The 25,852-nt window shown below is 46.2% G+C and overlaps 1 protein-coding gene across 2 annotated transcripts; it reads right to left on the bottom strand.

Moving 5' to 3' along the window:
* Window positions 1–9,688: 9,688 nt before the first annotated feature.
* Window positions 9,689–25,227, bottom strand: INHBB (inhibin subunit beta B). Of its 2 annotated transcripts, none has more exons than XM_068103929.2 (2): window positions 24,744–25,227; window positions 9,689–12,207 (listed from the first exon to the last, which is right to left on the bottom strand). In XM_068103929.2, exons 1-2 carry the CDS (start codon window positions 24,985–24,987, stop codon window positions 11,453–11,455), a joined length of 999 nt encoding a protein of 332 aa, XP_067960030.2. In that variant the 5' UTR covers window positions 24,988–25,227; the 3' UTR covers window positions 9,689–11,452. The 2 variants fall into 2 exon arrangements, with proteins under 2 accessions (XP_067960030.2, XP_067960032.2); XM_068103931.2 differs by having other exon boundaries at window positions 24,750–25,200.
* Between the last annotated feature and the right edge of the window lie 625 nt (window positions 25,228–25,852).

Raw genomic sequence — 25,852 nt, 5'->3', positions numbered from 1 at the left:
TGAGGAGGCTGCAGACTGCCGAACTGAGGTATGACGAATGGAGCGGCAGAGAGTGGAGTCATCAGCAAAGAGATAGAGAGGATTTTCAAGAGAGTCGGAGAGATCATTGATGAAGACCAGAAAAAGCACAGGGCCCAGAACACTGCATTGGGGAACTCCAGCCTGAACAAGAAGAGGAGATGAGAGAACCCCAATCAGGGCCACACGTTGACTACGACTAGAGAGGAAGTCCACCAGCCATGCGTGGAGATTTCCATGGATACCAAAGGAGGAGGGTTTGGTGAGCAGAGAGGGGTGCCAGACCGTATCGAAGGCACGTGATATGTCAAGGGAGACAGCTCTAATTTCCTGTCAGGTCCAGGGCTGATGCCGTCAGGTCCAGTTGCAGAATCAGAGTCGAGGGTTGACAGAAACTTTTCCACCTTGTCAAGAGGAAAGGACACAGAGTCCAGGAGCAGCTGGGTACGACTGGGTACTGTGGGAACAGAAAGGGATGGGTTTGGGACACAAGATTTAGAGGCAAACGCAGAGTTGAGGCATTCGGCTTTTTCACGTGCGGAGTCAGCTGTGTAGCCGTTTGAGGTAAGGGAGGGGATGAAGGGGGAACAAACACCAGAAACAGATTTGACCAGACGCCACCAGGATTTGTAAGAAGGAGACAGATAAGAGAGTTCGGTCTTGAGAACGGAGAGATATTGTTTCCTGGCTCTCCTGAGGGTGGACACACACTTGTTTCGGGCTTTGTGAAAGGAAATGAGATTTCCTTCCGTTGGATTTGCTTTCCAGGAGACGAAGGCAAGTTGTTTCTGGGCAACAGCCTCACCACAAGATTCCGTGTACCATGGATGGGAGGAAGGGTATGACAACTGAAGACGAGATGGGATAAATCTGTGCATGAGAGAGAGCTATTTACTTTGGAAGAATTCCCAGGATGAGTTGATGTCAGAGGTGGTAGAGATGGGAGACCAGTCCAGATTATTGATGGCTGCTTGAAGACCGTGCCAGTTGGCCATTTGGCCAGTTAGGAGTCTGGGAAGATGGTAGGCCTATGCACAACTGGTAACAGGTAGGCCTCAAGGAATCTAGGTGCAGAGGCAACTTGTGCAAGGTCTGTCTACATTTGCTGGTTGTAGCTTGCCAGGGAAGTAGAAGTTATGGTGCTACCAATTTGGGTTGTTGCCTCGTGTCTTATGACCTCTCCAAACATATGAGATCGCTCTAACATGAGTGGAGAGGAGAAGACGATGGAGAAGACGGTCAATTCATACATTCGGAAATGGTTGGGTTTGCCAAAAATGTTAGCTCGTCTTGTTTTATACAGTAGAAGTTCCAAGATAAAGCTGCCATTCAGGTCGCTAACTGAAGAATATAATATTTGGAAAGCCAGATTCCAAGTGATGCTTCAATATCCAAAAGATCCAGTAATCAGTGAACTACAAACGGGAATGAAGTAGAACATTCAGAGGATGGTTGAAGATGCGGAGAGCAGATTGCAAATGAAGGAAATCGTGTGGGGCAGCGCAGCACAATAGGAAAGGATTTGGTTAGAATAAACAGAAATGGCGGCCACGAGTGAATACAGGTGGGAGACGAGAGATTGCTATCAAAGAGATCAAATGTATGGAAGAGGAGAGAAGAATGGTGCAACTGACACATGGGAGATGGATGTGCAGAGGAATATCACCTGGGCATCTCTGTGGAAGATGGAGCCACAACGACTAATCTTTGTATGTAAATCAATGCTTGACCAGATGCCAACTGCGTGAATCTGGCAAAATGGACATTGGCTGAATCAGCAGAATGCGCCAAGTGTGGCAGAAGAGAGACCTGAGAGCACGGACTAGCTGGTTGCCTGAAATCTTTAGTCAGATATACTTGGCGACGCAACCAGGTTTTGCCAGTGATTGTCGAGGTTACGAAGAGGCTATGCGATGAGGAAAACAAATCAGCCACAAAAGAGAAGACCATTATCAACTTCATAAAGGAGGGTGAGAAACTGAAGTTTAGCAATGTCTTCCGCTGAAGAATATAAGATTTGACTTCTGCTTCCGGTTTTGCCGGCGAGGTTGCGTCATTTCCAAGATCTCCATGCTATCAAAGTTAAGTAATTGTTTCCGTTTGTATTTTTGTCAAAACTGTATTTTTATTTTACGGTGTGTGTACCTACTGTGTGTCTCTAGGACGATCTCGGTGTAAATCGTGCATACCTGTATAAAATCGTCAGTTATTTCCTGCCACGTTTTTGAGGCCTGGTCTTTTAAGTTTCCTGCCTTGAGGCTTTGTTGTCTTCTCTCAGCGGTCAATTGTGGTCCATTTACTTTCGTTCTCTCACAGTTTTTCCCAGTCTTCTTTTCACCCCAAACTTCCCCAAATATCTTACCCTTTTTTAAAAAATCTTAATATATATATATATATATATATATATATATATATATATATAATATATATATATATATATATATATATATATATATATATATAGATATATCAGTCACTATGCGACCTTCATATCATCAGTGGAGAACCGCCAGCAAGGTGTCCCATACAGCTGCTGCTGCACCTTGCTGGGAGCGATAAGCACCACCTGCCACGCGGTGACGTTATCTCTGGTATCCACTCATCATATGGAGTCGACCTGGTTGCGGTTGGGAGTTACTAATAATGGTATCTGTAATCTGGTTCTCCAACCTAATGAGCGGACAACATGCCGTCATCGCCATGCAAGTGTATGGAAAGCCTCACTGCGTTGCCCTGATGAAGCCCCAACAAGGGCGAAACCAGGTCGGTAACTGTGAGTTTTGCATGCACTTGTGACAGTATCTGTATTTATAATCCGTAATGACGCACTGCTAGATGGTTCCTCTGGAACTTTGCAGGCAAGGCGGACGTGCATGGCGATGACGGCATGTTGTCCGCTCATTAGGTTGGAGAACCAGATTACAGACACCATTATATATATATATATGTATATATATATGTATATATATATATATATATATATATATATATATATATATATATATATATATATATATATATATATATATATATATATATATATAATTTCCTTCTTTGTTTGTGTTCGTTCTTCGACCACGTGTTTCACCCCCATTTCCCCAGATAGTTTTCACAGTTTAGTTTTAAAATGTTTAAACTTTCCCATGAACTGTTGTATTCTGTCATATATAATATTCATTTCTTCTTCTTTAAAAGGTGCTTTCACTTGCTCACCAAATCTGTTTTTTCTTTTTTTTTTCTTTTTTGTATACAGAGTCGAGGCTCGTGAAAGAGCTAACATTTATCAAAGAAACAAATCAAACAAACAAGCAAACAAAGTATATAAAAAGGGGAGCGGTCGACAAGATGGGGAGAGAAGGGGAGGAAGCACACAAACACAACATTTGAGAGCAGGGACATCGGGAGATGTGTGGGAGGGAGAGGGCCTGGGGGGAGGCAGGATAGGTATAAAACGCAAGGACACCAAGGACTTCCAAGAAAGAAGACAAAAGTCACCTCAAAAAAGTGGATTTGGGGTGAAATTAGCGGGGGTAGAAAACATCAAGGTTTTGGATTGGGGAAGATAAGAGATGGTGGTGAACAGCCGTTTTAAAGACCTGGAGGGAGGAGTGGGATTGAAGAGAGTGAGGGAGTTTGTTCCAGAGGCGGGAGAAAAGAGGAATTAAGGAGTGAAGGTGAGCAGAGAGTCTTGATTTTGGCAGTTTAACCATAAGAGGGTTGCAGGCAGATCTTGTGCGACCTGTAGGAATATTTGGTGGACAGAGCCCAGAGAGAGCTGGGGAAGCAAGGCCGGAGAGGAGACGGTAGAAGACAGAAAGACCACCAACCTGCCTGCGGTGAGTAAGTGAAAGGCCCTCGGAGATAGCGTCATCATGGGAGATTCCAATGATTCTGAATGCTTTGGTTTCAATAGCGTGAAGACGAGCTAGGTGTGAGGCAGGAGCACCAGCCCAGAGGGGAGAGCAGTATTCCATTGAGCTGCAGATGAAAGCCTTGTATGTGGTGAGGAGCTCAGGTGTGCCAAGGAAGGACTTCGCATGACGGAGGATGCCCAGTGGGCGACTGGCTTTGGAGGCCAGCTTGGAAATGTGGTTTTCCCAGGAAAGATCATGGCAGATAGTGAGACCCAAAAGCTTGAGTGACAGAACTTCTTGGAGAGGATTATCCAGAAAGTAGATGGGAGGGTTGTCCAGTCGGTCTTTTCGGAGAGACATCGTAAGAGTGTGAGATTTGCCAGGATTGAAAGACATGTTCCAGTTGTTTGCCCAGTCTGTGATTTTGTCCAGGTCTGCAGAGAGTGAGGAGGCTGCAGACTGCCGATCTGAGGGATGAGGAATGGAGCGGCAGAGAGTGGAGTCATCAGCAAAGAGATAGAGAGGATTTTCAAGAGAGTCAGAGAGATCATTGATGAAGACCAGAAAAAGCACAGGGCCCAGAACACTGCCTTGGGGAACTCCAGCCTGAACAGGAAGAGGAAATGAGAGAAACCCATTCAGGGCCACACGTTGACTACGACGAGAGAGGAAGTCTGCCAGCCATGCGTGGAGATTTCCATGGATATCAAAGGAGGAGAGTTTGGTGAGCAGAGCGGGGTGCCAGACCGTATCGAAGGCACGTGATATGTCGAGGGAGACAGCTCTAATTTCCTGTTTGGCATTGAGGACCTCCATCCATTGTTGAGACAGCAGAAGCAGCATGTCCAGAGTAGAGTGACCTGGTCTGAAACCAAATTGATGATCAGAGATCAAGCCATTGGAGAAGAGGAAAGATTTCATATCCGAAGTAATGATTAATTCCATGACTTTGCTGATAATTGGGAGAAGGCTGATTGGTCTGTAGTTGCTAGGATCTGTTTTTGCACCTTTTTGTGCAAAGCAGTGATGTTGGCTGATTTCCAAGCAGATGGCAGATGACCTTAAGCAACAGAGAGGGTGAAGAGAACAGAGAGAGGGAGTGAAAGAGCAGAAGAACAGGATTTTGGACCCATGGGCTGATGTCGTCAGGTCCAGTTGCAGAATCAGAGTCGAGGGTTGACAGAAACTTTTCCACCTTGTCAGGAGGAAAGGACACGGAGTCCAGGAGCAGCTGGGTACGACTGGGTACGGTGGGTACAGAGAGGGATGGGTTTGGGACACAAGATTTGGAGGCAAACACAGAGTTGAGGCATTCAGCTTTTTCACGTGCGGAGTCAGCTGTGTAGCCGTTTGAGGTAAGGGAGGGGATGGAGGGGGAACAAACACCAGAAACAGATTTGACCAGACGCCACCAGGATTTGGAAGAGGGAGATAGATAAGAGAGTTCGTTTCAAATAAAAATTCCATCTCTTCCAATTCTTCCTTCCTGCATTCCCTAAACTCAAATGCATTCCACCCCTCCTCCAACGTTTTCAAACGGATCTCTGACTCGAAAATCACATGAAACTCATTTTTCAATGAATGTTCGTTTTCCATTAATCGTCCAACACTTTCTAAAATCCAAACTCACCCCTCCCCATCCTAATCTCCCCCATCACCCATCCTTTTCAAATCTCCCACTCATCCCTCCCCTCCTAAACTCCCCCCTCGTCCCTGTCCTCCAAAACTCCCCCCTTGCCCCTTCCCTCCAAAACTCCCCCCTTGCCCCTCCCCTCCTAAACTCCCCCCTAACTCCTCCCCATTAAAACTCCCCCCCCCCTCCACTTCAAATCTCCCCACCCTCCTTTTTTCTCCAATTCTCCCCTCTCTCCCCTCCCCCTCAAAGGACGCTCCCCGCTTCCTCCACCTTCCAACTCTCATGTCCATCTCCTCCAACCTTATTCCCCCCCCCCCCACAAACAACACCTTACTGTGCCTCACCAAATCACCATCAAACCTTTTGTCCTCCTCATCCTCCCCTTTCTCCGAACTCTTCTGCAATCTCCGACACACTATCAACAGCTCTCCCTACCTCGTCCTCCCCTTCCACATCTTACCCTACCCCTCCCCCCCTGTTCTGTATCCGATGCTCTCCCTTCCTCTTCATTAACGGTATGGACCTCAAACATCTGGGGCCTTCGCTCAAACTTGACTGATCTCTCCATGCAGGTTGCTTCAGACAAACCAGACTTAATCTGCTGAACAGAAACTTTCCTCCTTCATGATGTCTCTGATTCCTCAATATCTCTCCCTGGTTACTCCCTCCTCTGGTATGATAGACCTGTGCCTCATCCTGGAGGTGGGGTTGCTATATTTATTTTTAAAAAGCTCTCTTCCTCACGCTCCCTGTGCTTCCCTCTCTCCACCTCACCCCCAGGAGTACCTATGGCTCCAGCTTCCCCTTCATTCCCACCTTTTGTTCATATGTGTGTTGTAACATCCACCAAACAGTGATGACTCCATCTACATCTTGAATGAATGAATGAATGAATGATCGTTTAAAGGCCATTTTCCCCGCTGGAGCGGGGGTTAGCCTTGCGGGCCCCATGACAATCATGGTTCCCTATTTGAGGCAATGTTTTTATGGCCGGATGCCCTTCCTGACGCCAACCATTGGTCATGCTCTTACGATGCGCAGGGATACGGTGCACCTATTCTAAACCGGGGTACACACCGGGATCATTCATCCCAGCAAGCTGGTACTCAATTTGCCGACCTCGGAAGGATGACAGGCTGAGTCAACCCCCCTGGCGTTAATTCAGCGATCGATCGGGATTCGAACCCAGGATCCTCGGATCCAAAGCCGGCACCCTAACCGCGAAGCCAACACCAGGCTCCATCTACATCTTGCCGTCTGATAATATGGACCAACTTCTATCTACCCATCCCAACTCTCTCTTCCTCATATGTGGTTATTTCCATTGTCACCATGCCAGCTGGCTGGGTGTGGGTACCTCTCTCACCAGCCATGGCACCTCAGCAAAGGACTTCTACGACTCACTGGGACTGACACAATCTGTCAATTTCCCGACCCGGATCTCAGTCAACGGAGCATCTTCTCTTCTAGACTTGGTTATGACTAACGTCCCTGAAAATGTCTGCTGCCCTTCTACTTCTCCAATCGGTTCTTCTGGTCATTTCCTTGTTAAAGTGGACATCTCTCTGGCCATTCTCAGAGAGCCTCCTCAGCGTTGACGAGTCTGGCATTTCACTCAGGCCAACTGGCACGGTCTTCAAGCAGCCATCAATCACCTGGACTGGTCTTCCATCTCTACTGCCTCTGACATCAACTCATCCTGGGAATTCTTCCAAAGTAAACTGCTCTCTCTTATGCACAGATTTATCCCATCTCATCTTCAGTTGTCATACCCTTCCTCCCATCCATGGTACACGGAATCTTCTGTTGAGGCAGTTGCCCTGAAACAACTTGCCTTCGCCTCCTGGAAGGCAAATCCAATAGAAGGAAATCTCATTTCCTTTCACAAAGCCCAGAACAAGTGTGTGTCCACCCTCAGGAGAGCCAGGAAACAATATCTCTCGACTCTCAAGGCTGAACTTTCAAACCTGTCTCCCTCTTCCAAATCCTTGTGGTGTCTTGTCAAATTTGTTTCTGGTGTTTGTTCCCCCTCCATCCCCTCCCTTTCCTCAAATGGCTACACAGCTGATTCTGAACGTGAAAAAGCTGAATGCCTCAACTCTGTGTTTGCCTCAAAATCTTGTGTCCCAAAACCGTCCCTCTCTGTACCCACTGTACCCAGTCGTACCCAGCTGCTCCTGGACTCTGTGTCCTTCTTTCCTGACAAGGTGGAGAAGTTTCTGTCAATCCTCGACGCTGATTCTGCAACTGGACCAGATGGCATCATGATCTTTCCTGGGAAAACCACATTTCCAAGCTGGCCTCCAAACCCAGTCGCCGACTGGGCATCCTCCGTAGTGCGAAGTCCTTCCTTAGCACACGTGAGCTCCTCACCACATACAAGTCTTTCATCCGCAGCTCAATGGAATACTGTTCCCCCTTCTGTGCCGATGCTCCTGCCTCACACCTAACTCGTCTTCACGCTGTTGAAACCAAAGCTTTCAGAATCATTGGAATCTCCCGCGATGAAGCTAACTCTGAGGGCCTTTCACGCACTCACCGCAGGCAGGTAGGTGGTCTTTCTGTCTTTTACCGACTCCTCTCCGGCCTTGCTCCCCCCAGCTCCATCTGTGCTCTGTCCCCCAAGTATTCCTACAGGCCGCACAAGATCTGCCAGCAACCCGCTTCTGGTGAAATTGCCAAAATCAAGACTCTCTGCTCACCTTCACTCTTTCATTCCTCTTTTCTCCCGCCTCTGGAACAAACTCCCTCACTCTCTTCAATCCCACTCCTCCCTCCAGGTCTTTAAAACAGCCGTTCACCACCATCTCTTATCTTCCCCATCCAAAACCTTGATCTCTTCTACCCCCGCTAATTCACCACAGATCCACTTTTTTGAAATACCGACTTCTTTCTTTCCTGGAAGTTCTAGCAGTGTCCATGTGTTTTATATCTCTCCCACCCCCCCCCCTGCCTTCCCATGCCCCCCCCCCCCAAGCCCTCTCCCTCCCACAGATCTTCCATTGTCCCTGTTCTCTGCTGTTGTACTTCTGTGCTTCCCTCTCTCTCCCCATGTTGTCTCGCGCTCCCTTTATTGTATGTTTTGTGTCGGTTTTTTTTTTTTTGTGATTGATGTTAGCTCTTACACGAGGCTCGATCTTGTATACCCCAAAAAAATAAAAGAATTGTCACGGGGGCAGGATGCATTTTGAAGCCAGTATGGGTTGGCAGGTAGATACAGATTTGGACAAAGCACTGATATTTCCATTTCATATCGCTGTCATCCAACAAAGACCTGATTTACTCATTTGGCCTGATGCAGTGAAAAGGGTCATCATTGTTGAGCGGACAGTACCCTGGAAGGGAATTATGGAGTGGGCTTATGAAAGGAAGCTCTGTAGGTATGAAGAAGCAACAGAGGTGTGATGGTCATGGGTGGAAGTGTGATGTGCCACCAGTGGAAGTGGGTTGTGGAGGTTTTGTGGCAAGGTGTATGCTGAAGTACCTCAAGATGATTGGAGCTTCATCTAAACAAGTCAAGAATACCGTTCAAGTCAAGTTTGTTTGATAAATGTTAGCTCTTTCACGAGCCTCAATTCTGTATACAAACCCCCCCCAAAAAACCATGACACAACTCCAGGAAACAGCAGAATAAGCCTTATTGTGGATCTGGAGACAGAGGCGAGTGGAGAGTGAATCACCTCATATTCAAAGGCAGGTCTGGTGTGAATATGTATGTGGTCAATGATATCTGGTGGTGATCATGTCGCACGATGTCGCTTGGTGGTGTATGTGCTGCGCTGCTGGGGCCGCCCGTGAGGAGCTGTACTGGAGGAGGCCCCGAAACAGTGATGATTCACGGGTTCAAGCTGAGGAGAGCAACATCGAGCAGTGTCCTGGACATCGAGCAGTATATATATATATACATATCCAGAATATGTTAAATAATAATTTGAGTGTCCACATTGATTGTGTGGTCAGCGTTTCAAACCCCGACCAAGTCATAACAAACAAATAGTACGTGCTGCTTCCTTGCTTGATACGTGGGTTTTAAAATGATAGAGCACAAACAGCAACCAAAGGCTTTGATGGGTCAAATGGCCTCTTCCTGCGTTGAGGTTTATTGTTAGGGAACCCGTATTATAACACTGTAGAAGCACCAGTGGGCTGTCGCGCGTACGACAAGACACATGAACTGCGCTCACAAAGTGCAGCTGCCCTTTATTGGGAGTTACATCCACATGTGCATGAAATAAATGAAACAGCCGGTCGGTTGAAGTAAGCCTCCATGAGAGCTTTATAAAAGGATTTGTGAGCAAACAACAGGGGATGAAATGCCTTTTCTGCTTTGGTAAGCACCGTTTAAATTATAGTGTTACGGGGGAATACAAGTTGGTGAAAGCGTTGATAACTCGCTCATAAATACAGTATATGAGGCATGCATGACGTCCTAAGTGGTCCATACATGATCCGCAATCTGAAAGTACAGTTATGCATGATCGTTTGTCCATGCGTGTGTGTGTAAAAAACACAAGCCATAGATTTGTCCATGTTGTACACATGTCACACTCTCAAAGCACATTTGTTTTTCAAACTTTATGCACACCGGAGTTATTAGACTTTCTCTGCGTTTTGTCGCCTGTTGATATAACGTTATAAGTTATGTGCAACATTTTCCCACAAAGCATCGCGCGTTTCATATAAACCATGGGCTACTTACACGCTTTGATTGTCGCGTCAGTGCAAATCGAGGAACATCACGAAACTATCAATACAACGTCTGACTCTCGTGCTTAACAATATGGATACGAAAGGCAAAGTTTCAAGTATTGCTGACAAATTGTTTCCTTTGGGCTCTTGAAATAGACATGAACAAAAGCCTTTGCTGCCTCATGATAGAAAAGAAAGAGCAGAAAGATGAAAATCATGAGATAAAATGATGCTAAGTGCACATTGTGTAATATGTGACAACGCAGCGCAAGGCTTTATTGTCTACGTGGTCTTGGTGCCTCTCGCGGTTACATGCGCCCATCATCCTCGGGTCGACGGATGCCATAACCTTCCCACTTTGTCCCCGGTCCATCCGAGTGAGTCATAAAAGCAACCCGCCGCAGGTCGACGGATGCCGTAACCTTCCAATTTTGTCCACGGTCCACCCGGGTAAGTCAGAAAGGGCAACCTGCCGCAGGTTGACGGATGCCATAACCTTCCCACTTTGTCCCTGGTCCATCCAGGTGAGTCAGAAAGGGCAACCCGCCACAGGTCGACAGATGCCATAACCTTCCCACTTTGTCCCTGGTCCATCCGAGTGAGTCATAAAAGCAACCTGCCACAGGTCGACGGATGCCATAACCTTCCCACTTTGTCCCTGGTCCATCCGAGTGAGTCAGAAAAGCAACCCGCCACAGGTCGACAGATGCCATAACCTTCCCACTTTGTGACCCGGTCCATCCGAGTGAACCAGAAAAGCAACCTGCCGCAGGTCGACGGATGCCATAACCTTCCCACTTTGTCCCTGGTCCATCCGAGTGAGTCAGAAAAGCAACCCACCGCAGGTCGACAGATGCCATTACCTTCCCACTTTGTGACCCGGTCCATCCGAGTGAGTCTGGAAAGCAACACGCCGCAGGTCGACGGATGCCGTAACCTTCCCACTTTGTGACCCGGTCCATCCGAGTGAACCAGAAAAGCAACCTGCTGCAGGTCGACGGATGCCATAACCTTCCCACTTTGTCCCTGGTCCATCCGAGTGAGTCAGAAAAGCAACCCACCACAGGTCGACAGATGCCATTACCTTCCCACTTTGTGACCCGGTCCATCCGAGTGAGTCTGGAAAGCAACACGCCGCAGGTCGACGGATGCCACAACCTTCCAACTTTGTCCCTGGTCCATCCGAGTGAGTCAGAAAAGCAACCCACGGGGTATGCACGACACCACATGTCCGCGAATGCGTGCGGCCAACGGCTCAGGCGCAACCACACTCCTCCACGATCATGTTTGGAACATCCTTCTTGATGATGTTCTGATCCGCGTCAAAGTACAGCATGGACATGGCGCTGAGACGTGTCGGGATGCAACACGAGTTCACGCGTCCCAGCGCGTTCGACCCCAGCAGGCGGTACTGGCTCATGACGGTGCTGTGAAAGGACGACGTGAATCCCATGGTGCCCACCATGAATGCGGGGCATTTGCCCTCGCAGTAGTTACCGTAGTATCCGGGTGGAGCGATGATCCAATCGTTCCAACCTACGGTGTGAAAGTCGATGTAGAATTGCTTGCGACAACACAACTTCACGTTTCCGTCACACTCGAGGCCCCGTTTCTGCTTGTAGCGACCGTAGGCACGCTCGCTCGTCCGCAACATCAGGAAGGGTCTTCGAGGCCCCCGGAGTGTGTCTGCGCGCCATGCCGTACCGCAGGCGGCGCACTCAGCACGCAAGGACATGCGGCGTAAACCAAACTGCAATTGCTCCTGCACGGGGCGAGTCACGTCCAGGCCGCGCCACGAGTTGCGTTTAAGTGCAAAGAGCTTCTCCGTCGTGGGCGCCGTGGCACCTGGGGTAAACACCCGCACCGTCAGTGGGAAGTGACGATGCCGACGATGTGACGTCGAAAATGAAGGGCGTGGCAGGTGCAACCAAAGCGTGGCGGACGTGACGTGAAAGCGTCGGCCCGATTGTGGTACTGCGTTGAATGTCAGCACGTCCGGAAAGTTGGGATCTGCAGACAACAGACACGGATCATGTCGGGAATGTGGTCAAGGGCAGATGTCAGACAAATGACATACATTGTAACAAAATAAAATGCAAGTGATGTTTACGAGGATTAAAGAAGGGCAGAGTTAATTATACAGTAAATATGTAAATAAGCACAGTGGTACACAAGGGATAAAACGACACACCATGAACACAAGGGAAAAATGGACACACCATGTACACGGGGGATAAAACGCCACACCATGTACACGAGGGATAAAACAACACACCATGTACACGAGGGATAAAACAACACACCATGTACACGAGGGATAAAACAACACACCATGTACACGAGGGATAAAACAACACACCATGTACACGAGGGATAAAACAACACACCATGTACACGAGGGATAAAACAACACACCATGTACACGAGGGATAAAACAACACACCATGTACATGAGGGATAAAACAACACACCATGTACACGAGGGATAAAACAACACACCATGTACACGAGGGATAAAACAACACACCATGTACACGAGGGATAAAACAACACACCATGTACACGAGGGATAAAACGACACACCATGTACACGAGGGATAAAACGACACACCATGTACACGAGGGATAAAACGACACACCATGTACACGAGGGATAAAACGACACACCATGTACACGAGGGATAAAACGACACACCATGTACACGAGGGATAAAACGCCACACCATGTACACGAAGGATAAAACGACGCACCATGTACACGAGGGATAAAACGATGCACCATGTACACGAGGGATAAAACGACGCACCATGTACACGAGGGATAAAACGACACACCATGTACACGAGGGATAAAACGACGCACCATGTACACGAGGGATAAAACGACGCACCATGTACACGAGGGATAAAACGACGCACCATGTACACGAGGGTAAAACGACGCACCATGTACACGAGGGTAAAACGACACACCATGTACACGAGGGTAAAACGACACACCATGTACACGAGGGATAAAACGACGCACCATGTACACAAGGGTAAAACGACACACTATGTATGTACACAAGGGTAAAACGACACACCATGTACACAAGGGTAAAACGACACACTATGTATGTACACGAGGGATAAAACGACACACCATGTACACGAGGGATAAAACGACACACCATGTACACAAGGGATAAAACGACACACCATGTACACAAGGGTAAAACGACACACCATGTACACAAGGGTAAAACGACACACCATGTACACAAGGGTAAAACGACACACTATGTATGTACACAAGGGTAAAACGACACACTATGTATGTACACAAGGGTAAAACGACACACCATGTACACGAGGGATAAAACGACACACCATGTACACGAGGGATAAAACGACACACCATGTACACGAGGGATAAAACGACGCACCATGTAAACGAGGGATAAAACGACGCACCATGTACACGAGGGTAAAACGACACACCATGTACACGAGGGATAAAACGACGCACCATGTACACGAGGGATAAAACGACACACCATGTACACAAGGGTAAAACGACACACTATGTATGTACACAAGGGTAAAACGACACACCATGTACACAAGGGTAAAACGACACACTATGTATGTACACGAGGGATAAAACGACACACCATGTACACGAGGGATAAAACGACACACCATGTACACAAGGGTAAAACGACACACCATGTACACAAGGGTAAAACGACACACCATGTACACAAGGGTAAAACGACACACTATAGTATGTACACAAGGGTAAAACGACACACCATGTACACAAGGGTAAAACGACACACTATGTATGTACACAAGGGTAAAACGACACACCATGTACACGAGGGATAAAACGACACACCATGTACACGAGGGATAAAACGACACACCATGTACACGAGGGATAAAACGACGCACCATGTACACGAGGGATAAAACGACGCACCATGTGCACGAGGGATAAAACGACGCACCATGTGCACGATGGATAAAACGACGCACCATGTACACAAGGGATAAAACGACGCACCATGTACACGAGGGATAAAACGACGCACCATGTACACGAGGGATAAAACGACGCACCATGTACACGAGGGATAAAACGACACACCATGTACACGAGGGATAAAACGACGCACCATGTACACGAGGGATAAAACGACACACCATGTACACGAGGGATAAAACGACGCACCATGTACACGAGGGATAAAACGACACACCATGTACACAAGGGTAAAACGACACACTATGTATGTACACAAGGGTAAAACGACACACCATGTACACAAGGGTAAAACGACACACTATGTATGTACACGAGGGATAAAACGACACACCATGTACACAAGGGTAAAACGACACACCATGTACACAAGGGTAAAACGACACACCATGTACACAAGGGTAAAACGACACACTATAGTATGTACACAAGGGTAAAACGACACACCATGTACACAAGGGTAAAACGACACACCATGTACACGAGGGATAAAACGACACACCATGTACACGAGGGATAAAACGACACACCATGTACACGAGGGATAAAACGACACACCATGTACACGAGGGATAAAACGACGCACCATGTACACGAGGGATAAAACGACGCACCATGTACACGATGGATAAAACGACGCACCATGTACACGAGGGATAAAACGACGCACCATGTACACGAGGGATAAAACGACGCACCATGTACACGAGGGATAAAACGACGCACCATGTACACGAGGGATAAAACGACGCACCATGTGCACGAGGGATAAAACGACGCACCATGTACACGAGGGATAAAACGACGCACCATGTACACGAGTGTAAAACGACGCACCATGTACACGAGGGATAAAACGACGCACCATGTACACGAGGGATAAAACGATGCACCATGTACACGAGGGATAAAACGACACACCATGTACACGAGGGATAAAACGACACACCATGTACACGAGGGATAAAACGACGCACCATGTACACGAGGGATAAAACGACACACCATGTACACGAAGGATAAAACGACGCACCATGTACACGAGGGATAAAACGATGCACCATGTACACGAGGGATAAAACGACGCACCATGTACACGAGGGATAAAACGACACACCATGTACACGAGGGATAAAACCACGCACCATGTACACGAGGGATAAAACGACGCACCATGTACACGAGAGATAAAACGACGCACCATGTACACGAGGGTAAAACGACACACCATGTACACGAGGGTAAAACGACACACCATGTACACGAGGGATAAAACGACGCACCATGTACACAAGGGTAAAACGACACACTATGTATGTACACAAGGGTAAAACGACACACCATGTACACAAGGGTAAAACGACACACTATGTATGTACACGAGGGATAAAACGACACACCATGTACACGAGGGATAAAACGACACACCATGTACACAAGGGATAAAACGACACACCATGTACACAAGGGTAAAACGACACACCATGTACACAAGGGTAAAACGACACACCATGTACACAAGGGTAAAACGACACACTATGTATGTACACAAGGGTAAAACGACACACCATGTACACGAGGGATAAAACGACACACCATGTACACGAGGGATAAAACGACACACCATGTACACGAGGGATAAAACGACACACCATGTACACGAGGGATAAAACGACACACCATGTACACGAGGGATAAAACGACGCACCATGTACACGAGGGATAAAACGACGCACCATGTACACGAGGGATAAAACGACGCACCATGTACACGAGGGATAAAACGACGCACCATGTACACGAGGGATAAAACGACGCACCATGTACACGAGGGATAAAACGACGCACCATGTACACGAGGGATAAAACGACGCACCATGTACACGAGGGATAAAACGACGCACCATGTACACGAGGGATAAAACGACGCACCATGTACACGAGGGATAAAACGACGCACCATGTACACGAGGGATAAATCGACGCACCATGTACACGAGGGATAAAACGACACACCATGTACACGAGGGATAAAACGACACACCATGTACACAAGGGTAAAACGACACACTATGTATGTACATAGTGCACACACACAGTCACGTATGTAACATGAACATGTACAATAATTATGCACAGTCAGTCATGTATGTAATATGAACATGAAGACTAATCACACAGTCATGTATTAAATATGAACATGTACATCGTCCACGCACAAAATAATTTATGTAATATGTATGTAGTCCACACATAGTCCTGCATCATACTAAAATACGCCATTTGTGTCTGTCTGTCTGATGAATTTTTGACACCAATACATTCTGTCGTTAGTTATCCAATCTCAACCAAACTTGATACGATGACCAAGGGTTACACAATGAAGGTTGTAGCGCATTCATTTGCCCCCTCCTCCCTCCCCAAGGGGGTTTTCTTCCCCGAGTGGATTTTCCCCGCCATTGCCGTCAATGGGTTGCGTGTTGAGGTGTATATCCATGTTAAATTAGCTTTATCGTGGCGTTTTTCCAAGGCCGCTTCGAATAACAAAACTAACGATAATAGTGTAATATTAAAGTTATTACAAAACAATATTAATACCAATAATATCCTACCTCCCCAAGGGGTTTTTTTCCGGTGAGTCGACGTATATAAATAGCTTATCATGGCGTTTTCGTGGGAGCAACGCTACCAGTAGCAATGAACATTAATGAACAGTAATGGATATTATAAACCACAAACACGTATGATTAGCTTTTTAAACAGTCGCTAATGCTGTTTATAACACTAAACAAAGAAATTTGGAGGAATTCCGACATCTGTGAGGTAAGTTTTACTTACAAAAGAACTGAGTGAAGATCTACTGTACTCTAGGTACCCCATAGGTGTTGTGTTAACAACATGACCCTTCCTGCCTCAAACCTGGAATTTTTCCTGGCGGACTTTTGAAACTTACTCCTGCTGTTTAAAACAAAACTGAAAGGGAGGAAGCCCGGGGTGTGCTCATTTACCAAGCAGCTAGCTTGCACTTGCCAAGCCAGCCGTTCCTTAACGGTTTTGAATGGAGTGCTTGCTCGAATGCTTAAACCATTTTGCGATCTCTCCACCAGAAACTTGGTAAATGCACACACACCCAATGTTCTTGAGACCCGACCATAGATCGACTGTAATCTATGTACCCCAAAGAGGAATGACCCTTTCTGCAGCTCCCGTAGTGTGCGGGTGTACCAGTTAATATAAACAAGCACAAAGACCGCACACACACTCATATGTAACCTACCGTGTGTGTGTGTGTGTGTGTGTGTGTGTGTGTTTGTGTGTGTGTTTGTCCCCCTTCATAAGGCTAGTTTTTAAATGCTTTGAGTAGTGCTTTAGGAGGGATTTGAGTGGATTGGGGGGGGGGGGGGGGTTAAAGGGCAATCCTTGAACACGACTGTGTGTCCACCGGTTAAAAGGCCGAAAAGACTCTGACGACCCAAAATACCCCCAAAGGACCCAAAAGACTTCTTTTTTTTTTGCCGCGTCGCAGACGCTGGTCATAGAGTGCCCTCTGCTGTTGTTCTTGTTCTTCTTCTTCTTCTTCTTCTTGTTCTTGTTGTTCTTGCAGAGAAGACAAAACCTCAAAGCTCCACCCATTCGGGGAACCATAGCTCCACCCATTGTGGGAGAGGCTTCATATAAACAAATATCCACCATTTTATTAACTCGCATAGCTTTGAGGCCTGTTTTGTTGGCCCGTGGTGTCTTGCTCTCTCACACAGTTTTCTTTCAAATCAAATTCGATATATCATTTCATTTTTCACAGTCGCTAACATAGTTTTAGACTCGGTTGAAAAAAAACGGGAAGAAAATCCGATGAAAGTTGCCCTTTATAGAACGAAATGAATTCTCAAAGGCCTGTAACTTCAAGTCCATTGAGATATATTTTTTTTAAATCGCGGCATGGTCAGTCATACACCGCCCGAAATAACAGACGGGAAAATGCTGAGATATATTAAAAATTCGTCCATTTGATGACAATCGTCACGATGAAATATTTAATTTATACGTCGTCACAATAATGTGGAGAGAGGAGCATAGCTTCGTTCACGTGTCGCCACACACGGGAAATTGCCGAGATATATTTTCACTTTGCACAAAAATAACATCAAGTAATCGAATCAATAGGAATGTCCTGTGCCTATAACATCGACGTTATAGGCACAGCTGCATCTAGGCATTGTGTAACATCGACGCGGCTTTTGTTTTAATTAAAACTTTTTGTACTTGTTTTTATATAAGATCGAGGCTCGTGAAAGAGCTAACATTAATCACACAAAAAGTCAAACCGACACATAAAACACAAAATAAGGGGAGCGGTAGACAAGATGGGGAGAGAGGGCGAAGGACACAAACACAACATTTGAGAGCAGGGACATCGAGAGAAATGTGGAAGGAGGAGGGCTTGGGGGGAGGTGGGAGAGGTATAAAACACATGGACACTGCAAGGACTTCCAGGAAAGAAGTTGGAATTTCAAAAAAGCGGACCTGGGGTGAATTAGCGGGGGTAGAATAGATCAAGGTTTTGGATGGGGGAAGATATGAGATGGTGGTGAACAGCTGTTTTAAAGACCTGGAGGGACGAGTGGGATTGAAGGGAGTGAGGGAGTTTGTTCCAGAGGTGGGAGAAAAGGGGAACGAAAGAGTGAAGGTGAGCAGAGAGCCTAGATTTTGGCAGTTTAACCATAAGAGGGTCACTGGCAGATCTTGTGCGACCTGTAGGAATATTTGGGGGACAGAGCACAGAGAGAGAGAGCTGTGGGAGCAAGGCCGGAGAGGAGTCGGTAGAAGACGAAAAGACCACCAACCTGCCTGCGGTGAGTGAGTGAGAGGCCCTTGGAATTAGCGTCATCACGAGAGATTCCAATGATTCTGAAAGCTTTGGTTTCAACAGCATGAAGACGAGCTAGGTGTGAGGCAGGAGCACAGGCCCAGAGGGGGGAACAGTATTCCATTGAGCTGCGGATGAAAGCCTTGTATGTGGTGAGGATCTCAGGTGTGCCAAGGAAGGACTTCGCACGACGGAGGATGCCCAGTCGGCGACTGGCTTTGGAGGCCAGCTTGGAAATGTGGTTTTCCCAAGAAAGATCATGGCAGATAGTGAGACCCAAAAGCGAGGGCGACAGAACTTCTTGGAGAGGATTGTTGAGAAAGTAGGTGGGAGGGTTTTCCAGTCGGTCTTTCGGAGAGACTGAAAAGATCCCGAAGACCCAATGGACCCAAAAGGCCCCGAAGACCCTAAAGACCACAAGGATCCAAAAGACCCAAACAACCCCAAGGATCCAAATGACAAAAAGGACCCAAAAGACCCCCAAGGACTCAGAATAACCCCAACTACTCTGAAGATCCAAAATACCCCAAAGACCCAAAAGACCAAAAATACCCAATGAACCCCATACACCCAAAATACCCCAAAGACCCAAAATACACCAAAGACCCAAAAGACTGAAAAGTGCCTGAAGACCCAATGGACCCCAAAGACCCAAAATTTTGGTAAGACCCAAAGACCCAAAATACCTCAAGGAGCCAGAAGACCCAATATACCCCAAACACCCAAAATACCTGAAGACCGAAAATACCCTGTAGACTGTTAAAGACACAAAATATAATGAAGGCCTAGAAGACCCCAAGGACCCAGAAGACCCCAAGGACTTTAAAGACCCAAAATACTCTGAAGACCCAAAATACCCCAAATACCCAAAGGACTCCAAAGACGCAAAAGACCCCAAAGACCCAAAAGACTGAAAAGATCCTGAAGATCCAATGGACCCCAAAAACCCTGAAGACCCAAAAGACCCTGAGGATCGAAAAGACCCAAACAACCCCAAGGACCCAAATGACAAAGATTACCCCAAATACCCCAATGACTCAGAAGACCCCCAAGGACTCTGAAAATCCAAAATACCCAAAAGACCAAAAAGACCCAATGGGCCCCAAACACCCAAAATACCCCAAAGACCGAAAATACGCCAAAGACGTAAAAGACCCAAAAGACCGAAAATACCCCGAAGACCCAATGGACCCCAAAGACCAAAAATTTTGTTGAAGACCCTAAGACCCAAAATACCTCAAGGACCCAGAAGACCCAATAGACCCCCAAACAACAAAATACCCAAAGATCCAAAATACCCTGTAGACTGTTAAAGACACAAAAGATAATGAAGGCCTAGAAGACCCCAAGGACCCAATAAACCCCAAGGACTTTGAAGACCCAAAATATTCCGAAGACCCAAAATACTCCGAAGACCCAAAATACTCCGAAGACCCAAAGGACCCCAAAGACCCAAAAGACCCCAAAGACCCTGAAGATCCAATGGACCCCAAAGACCCCGAAGATCCAAAAGACCCTGAGGATCGAAAAGACCCAAACAACCCCAAGGACCCAAATGACAAAGATTACCCCAAATACCCCCAATGACTCAGAAGACCCCCAAGGACTCTGAAAATCCAAAATACCCAAAAGACCAAAAAGACCCAATGGGCCCCAAACACCCAAAATACCCCAAAGACCAAAAATACGCCAAAGACGTAAAAGACCGAAAAGACCGAAAAGACCCTCAAGACACAATGCACCCCAAATACCCAAAATTTTGGTAAGACCCAAAGACCCTAAGACCTCAAGGACCCAAAATACAAAAAGACCAACAATACACTGTGGACTGTTGAAGACACAAAAGACCATGAAGACCCAGAAGTCCCCAAAGGCCCAAAATACAGAAAGGTATTTGAAAACCCATTTGACCCCAAACACCCAAAATACCCCAAAGACCCAAAAGACCCCAAAGACTCTTAAATACCCAAAAGACCACAAAAACCCAAAAGACACTAAAGACCCCAACTACCCCAAATACCCACAAAGACCCTGAAGACCCAAAAGACTGAAAAGACCCCAAAGACCCAAAACACACCAAATACCATTAAAGACCAAAAATACCACAAAGATGCAAAAGACCCCCAAAGACCCTTAAATGCCCAAAAGACCACGGACACCCAAAATACCATGAAGACCCCCAAAAACCCAAAGACCCTTAAATATCCAGAAGACCCAAAATACCCCAAATATCCAAAAGACCCCAAAGACCCCGAAGACCCTTAAAGACCCAAAAGACAACAAAAACCCAAAAGGCCCTGAAGCCATAAAATTCCCCAAAGACCCATAAAGACACCAAAACACTGCAAAGACCCCAATACCCTTAAATGCCCAAAATACTACCAATACCCAAAAGACCCCAAAGGCCCAAAATACTCCAAAGACCCAAAAGACCCTGAATATCCAAAGACCCTTAAATACCCAGAAGACCCTTGGCTTTGTGTTTGTGTGGTGTGTGGCTTTGTGTTTGTGTGCTTCCCCTTCTCTCCCCATCTTGTTTTCCACTCCCTCTTTTTATATATTTTGTTTGTCTGGTTGATTTGTTTGTGAAGTAAATGTCAGCTCTTTCACGAGCCTCGATTCAGTATACAAAAAAGAAAAGAAAAAAAAAACCCAAAAGACCATGAAAACTAAAAATACCCTGAAGATCCAAAAGACCCAGAAGACCCTTAAATACCTCAAGGACCCAAGATATCTCAAAGGCCCAGAAGACCGAAAAGACCCCAAAGACCGAAAAGACCCAAAAACCCAAAAGACCCCAGAGACCCAAAATATCCCAAAGACCCCCAAAAAATCGAAAAGATCCAGAAGACCAAAAAGTCCCTGAAAACCCAAAATACCCCGAAGACCCTTAACGACCCCATAGAACCAAAGAATCCAAAAGACCCTTAAAGACCAGAGGACCCCATAGAGGCAGAGGACCCAAATGACTCAAATGACCTGAAAGACCCCGAAGACCCAAATGAACCAGAAGATCCCAAGGCTGCAAAAGAGCGTGAGCACCCAAAATACACAAATTAACCAGAGGACCCAAAAGACCCTTAGGACTCTGAAGACCCAAAAGAAGAGTAATTATGTCTCTTACATTGGATATGTAGACGGTGGCTTGCAAACCGAGCCTCAAGGTCGGTGTATGGAAGCGTTTTTTATTTAAATCACAATAAATACAAGGCACAGGGAGATGACATTCGCTGAACGTGACGTGGAAAGTGCGTAGAGTAAAACGAGTGTTCATTTACGTCTGTAGGATGTATAATAAATAAATATGATATAAGCACACCCAACACTCGGCCCGGACTTCAGGCTTTGGCATGCTCACGCCGCTTTACCGTCAAAAACTGTTCCAACCCGTCATTTTTGACAGGCTTTATACTCGTATGTACATAGTCCACACACACAGTCATGTATGTAATATAAACATGCACATAGTCCACGCATGCAGTCATGTATGTAACATGAACATTTACATAGTACATGCACAGTCATGTATGTGACATGAACATGTACATAGTCCCACAGTCATGTATGTAACATGAGCATGTGCACAGTCACACATGCAATATGAACATGCACAGTCATATGTGTAATATGACCATGTACATAGTCCACACACATGGTCATGTACGTAATATGAACATGTGCATAGTCCACACATACAGTCATGTGTGTAATATGCACATGTAGATAGTGCATGCACACAGACATGTATGTAATATGAACACATACATAGCCCGTGCACAGTCAGCCATGTATGTAATATGAACATGTACACTGATCATACAAGTCATGGATGCAATATGAACATGTACACTTATCACACAAGTCATGGATGTAATATGAACATGTACATAAGCTGTACCCAGTCATGTATGTATGTAATATGACCATGCACATAGTTCACTGACAGTCAGTCATGTATGTAATATGAATATGTACACTGATCACAAAGTCATGTATGTAGTCTGAACATATGTGCATGCAGTCATGTAATATGAACATATCGAATAATCACACAGTCATGTATGTAACATTAACATGTATGTAATCCACACACAGTCACGTATGTAACATGAACATGTACAATAATCATGCACAGTCATGTATGTAATATAAATATGCACATTGATGACGCACATCACACGTTATGAATAAATATTATTCGAGAATATATTCAAGTATATAGTTGACCATTCACTTGACGAATATATGTATTAATCGTGCAGGTAACTGTAGGATAAGACATGACTGCATATATGACTATATGTATGTATATATATATATATATATATATATATATATATATATATATATATATATATATATATATATATATATATATATATACAGGGTGATTGAAAAGTAACTCCCTATTTTAAAATATTTAGAGATTATTTATTTATTGTAATAGTTTGATCAAATTTTTAGTGTTTGTTCCATAATGTATGAGAATTTAATGTGTTGGTTTTTTTCAGATTATTTTTTGTTTGAAATTCGGAAGCCCTACGAACACGGTGTGGTCATTCCACACCACACCGTTACCTTGGGCCGATATTGCGTTTTTTCAGAAATAACACGAGGATCTTCTCCTGCCCAGTAATAGCAGTTGTGACGGTTCACAAACCCACCGATATGAAATACCGCTTCATCAGACCAGAGGATATTTTTAAAGAGATCAGACCAATCTTCATACCAAGCATCACCTCCCCAAACTCCATGCGAATGTCGCAGTCTTCAGCAGAGAGTGCTTGACAGTAGTGCGGCTTCCAAGCATGCCATTTAAGCTCCTTTTTGAGCACAGTTCGTACTGTGTGAAAGGAAAGCCCACTTTCCCTTGCTGCTTGTCGAATTGACTTTCTTGGGCTATGTGTAAACATTTCTTGAACTGCTTGCACTGTCTCCGGGTCACTGGACTTGGAAGGGCGACTGCTTCTTCGAGTATCAGATACAGATCCTGTAGCCATGAGTTTTGCATGACAATTCTTGATCGTCTTTGCCTCAACTTGAGCATGTGCTTCTTTAATGGTCCTCCACCATCTTTGCACTTGAACAACGGATTTCCAAACTTCGTAACGTGCCGCTAGCCGGGCACGCTCCTGCAGGGTAAGACGTCCAGCCACGTTTGTAGGGCTTCCGAATTTCAAACAAAACATAATCTGAAAAAAAACCAATACAGATTAAATTCTCATACATTAAGGAACAAACACTAAAAATTTGAGAAAAATATTACAATAAATAAATAATTTCTAAATATTTTAAAATAGGGAGTTACTTTTCAATCACCCTGTATATATATATATATATATATATATATATATATATATATATATATATATATATATATATATATATATATATATATATATATATATATATATATATATATATATATATACATACATACATACATACATACATACATACATACATAATGTCTATTTTTTGCGACCCTTGTTACGATAAGTTATGAGTGCGTGGATCATGAACCATTGACTTGTACAATTGTTCGCAGGTTGTGTTGTCTCGCGATTGCTTCAAAGAAAATCGCATAATACACGATGTACAAAGGAAGAGGGCACTTGGCCGGGACGGGTGCATGCTGGACGAGCGTACCTGTACCTGGCTCCGCGAAGCTCACCATCTCGGAGTTCCTCTCGAGCCTGCCCCGGCGTGCGCCACGTCGCCCCCCCGCGCCGTCCACGTGCCCCCCCACGGCGTGCAGGCGGCGCAGGACGGCGGTGATCGCGGCCTGGGGAGGGCGATGCGACACGTTGGGACGTTCGCGGAGTTGCAGCCGAGCCAGGATGTGCCGTTTGACCGCCTCGGCGAGGACCGACACGTTCAGTCCCGACTCCATGGTCCCTGGCTCATGATGTCGACCGCACGACCAACAGGAATCCGACGTGACCCTGGACGCGGGGATCGCGTCCCCCAGTGGCTCCGCCGACGGTCGAGCCCAGGGCGGCCACGAGTAGAGCCACACGGACCCTGGAGACCATGGCTGCTCGACAAATTCGGACCCTGGAGACCGTGGCTGCTCCGCAACTTCCGCTCGAGAAATTTTGCAAGAAGTTTTCTCTTTTTAATCGTTAAGTGCAAAGAGGCTCCCTCCTTCCCTCCATCCCTCCCTTCCGCCATCCCTCCCGCTGGCGACCAACAGGAGCTCGCCCGTAAATCCTGTGATTGTCCTACCGCCGAGAACCCCCACCTCACCCTCACCTCACCATCTCCTCCTCCTCCCTCTCGCCAATGGACGTAAAGGAGCACTTGGATCGACACGAGGGTGTCCGTGCGCTCTCGCTCGCGCCATTCTGAGTGCGAATCACCTTGGACATTCCCGAACGGATAACACAGGGAAGACAGAAACGGGCGTGTGGGAAACAGGACCGTCCGTCCCCCTCATGTACAAACACGCTTGTTCTGTCTGCGCGTCTCTTCAAGGTGCGCGATGTCTCGCGCACTGCACACCTGCCTCTGAGCCCTGGCTAGGAGTATCTGCGTGCGTTCGCACGAGGTTTCGGAGGCAGTCATGGACACTCGAACAATAAATGAATGAATGACTGAATGAATGAACGTTTGAATCGGAGTGGGCGCATGACCTCCCGACTGTGATTGCGAGACGCGCGCGTCCAGATACCTTACATACGTCACACGTGACCGTGCTCGTGTGTGCCTCCAGATACCTTACATACGTCTCACGTGACCGTGCTCGTGTGTGCCTC

This window comes from Myxine glutinosa, chromosome 10 (assembly GCF_964187855.1).
Source record: "Myxine glutinosa chromosome 10, kmMyxGlut1.1, whole genome shotgun sequence".
Taxonomy (NCBI): domain Eukaryota; kingdom Metazoa; phylum Chordata; class Myxini; order Myxiniformes; family Myxinidae; genus Myxine; species Myxine glutinosa.
This window is presented reverse-complemented; position numbering and strand designations above follow the sequence as displayed.

Coding starts and splice junctions, on each gene's coding strand:
- INHBB (XM_068103929.2), bottom strand. CDS start 24,987: ATGGAGTCGGGACTGAACGTGTCGGTCCTCGCCGAGGCGGTCAAACGG. Junction 12,208..24,743: donor CTTCGCGGAGCCAGGTACAG/GTACGCTCGTCC, acceptor TGTTGTCTGCAG/ATCCCAACTTTCCGGACGTG.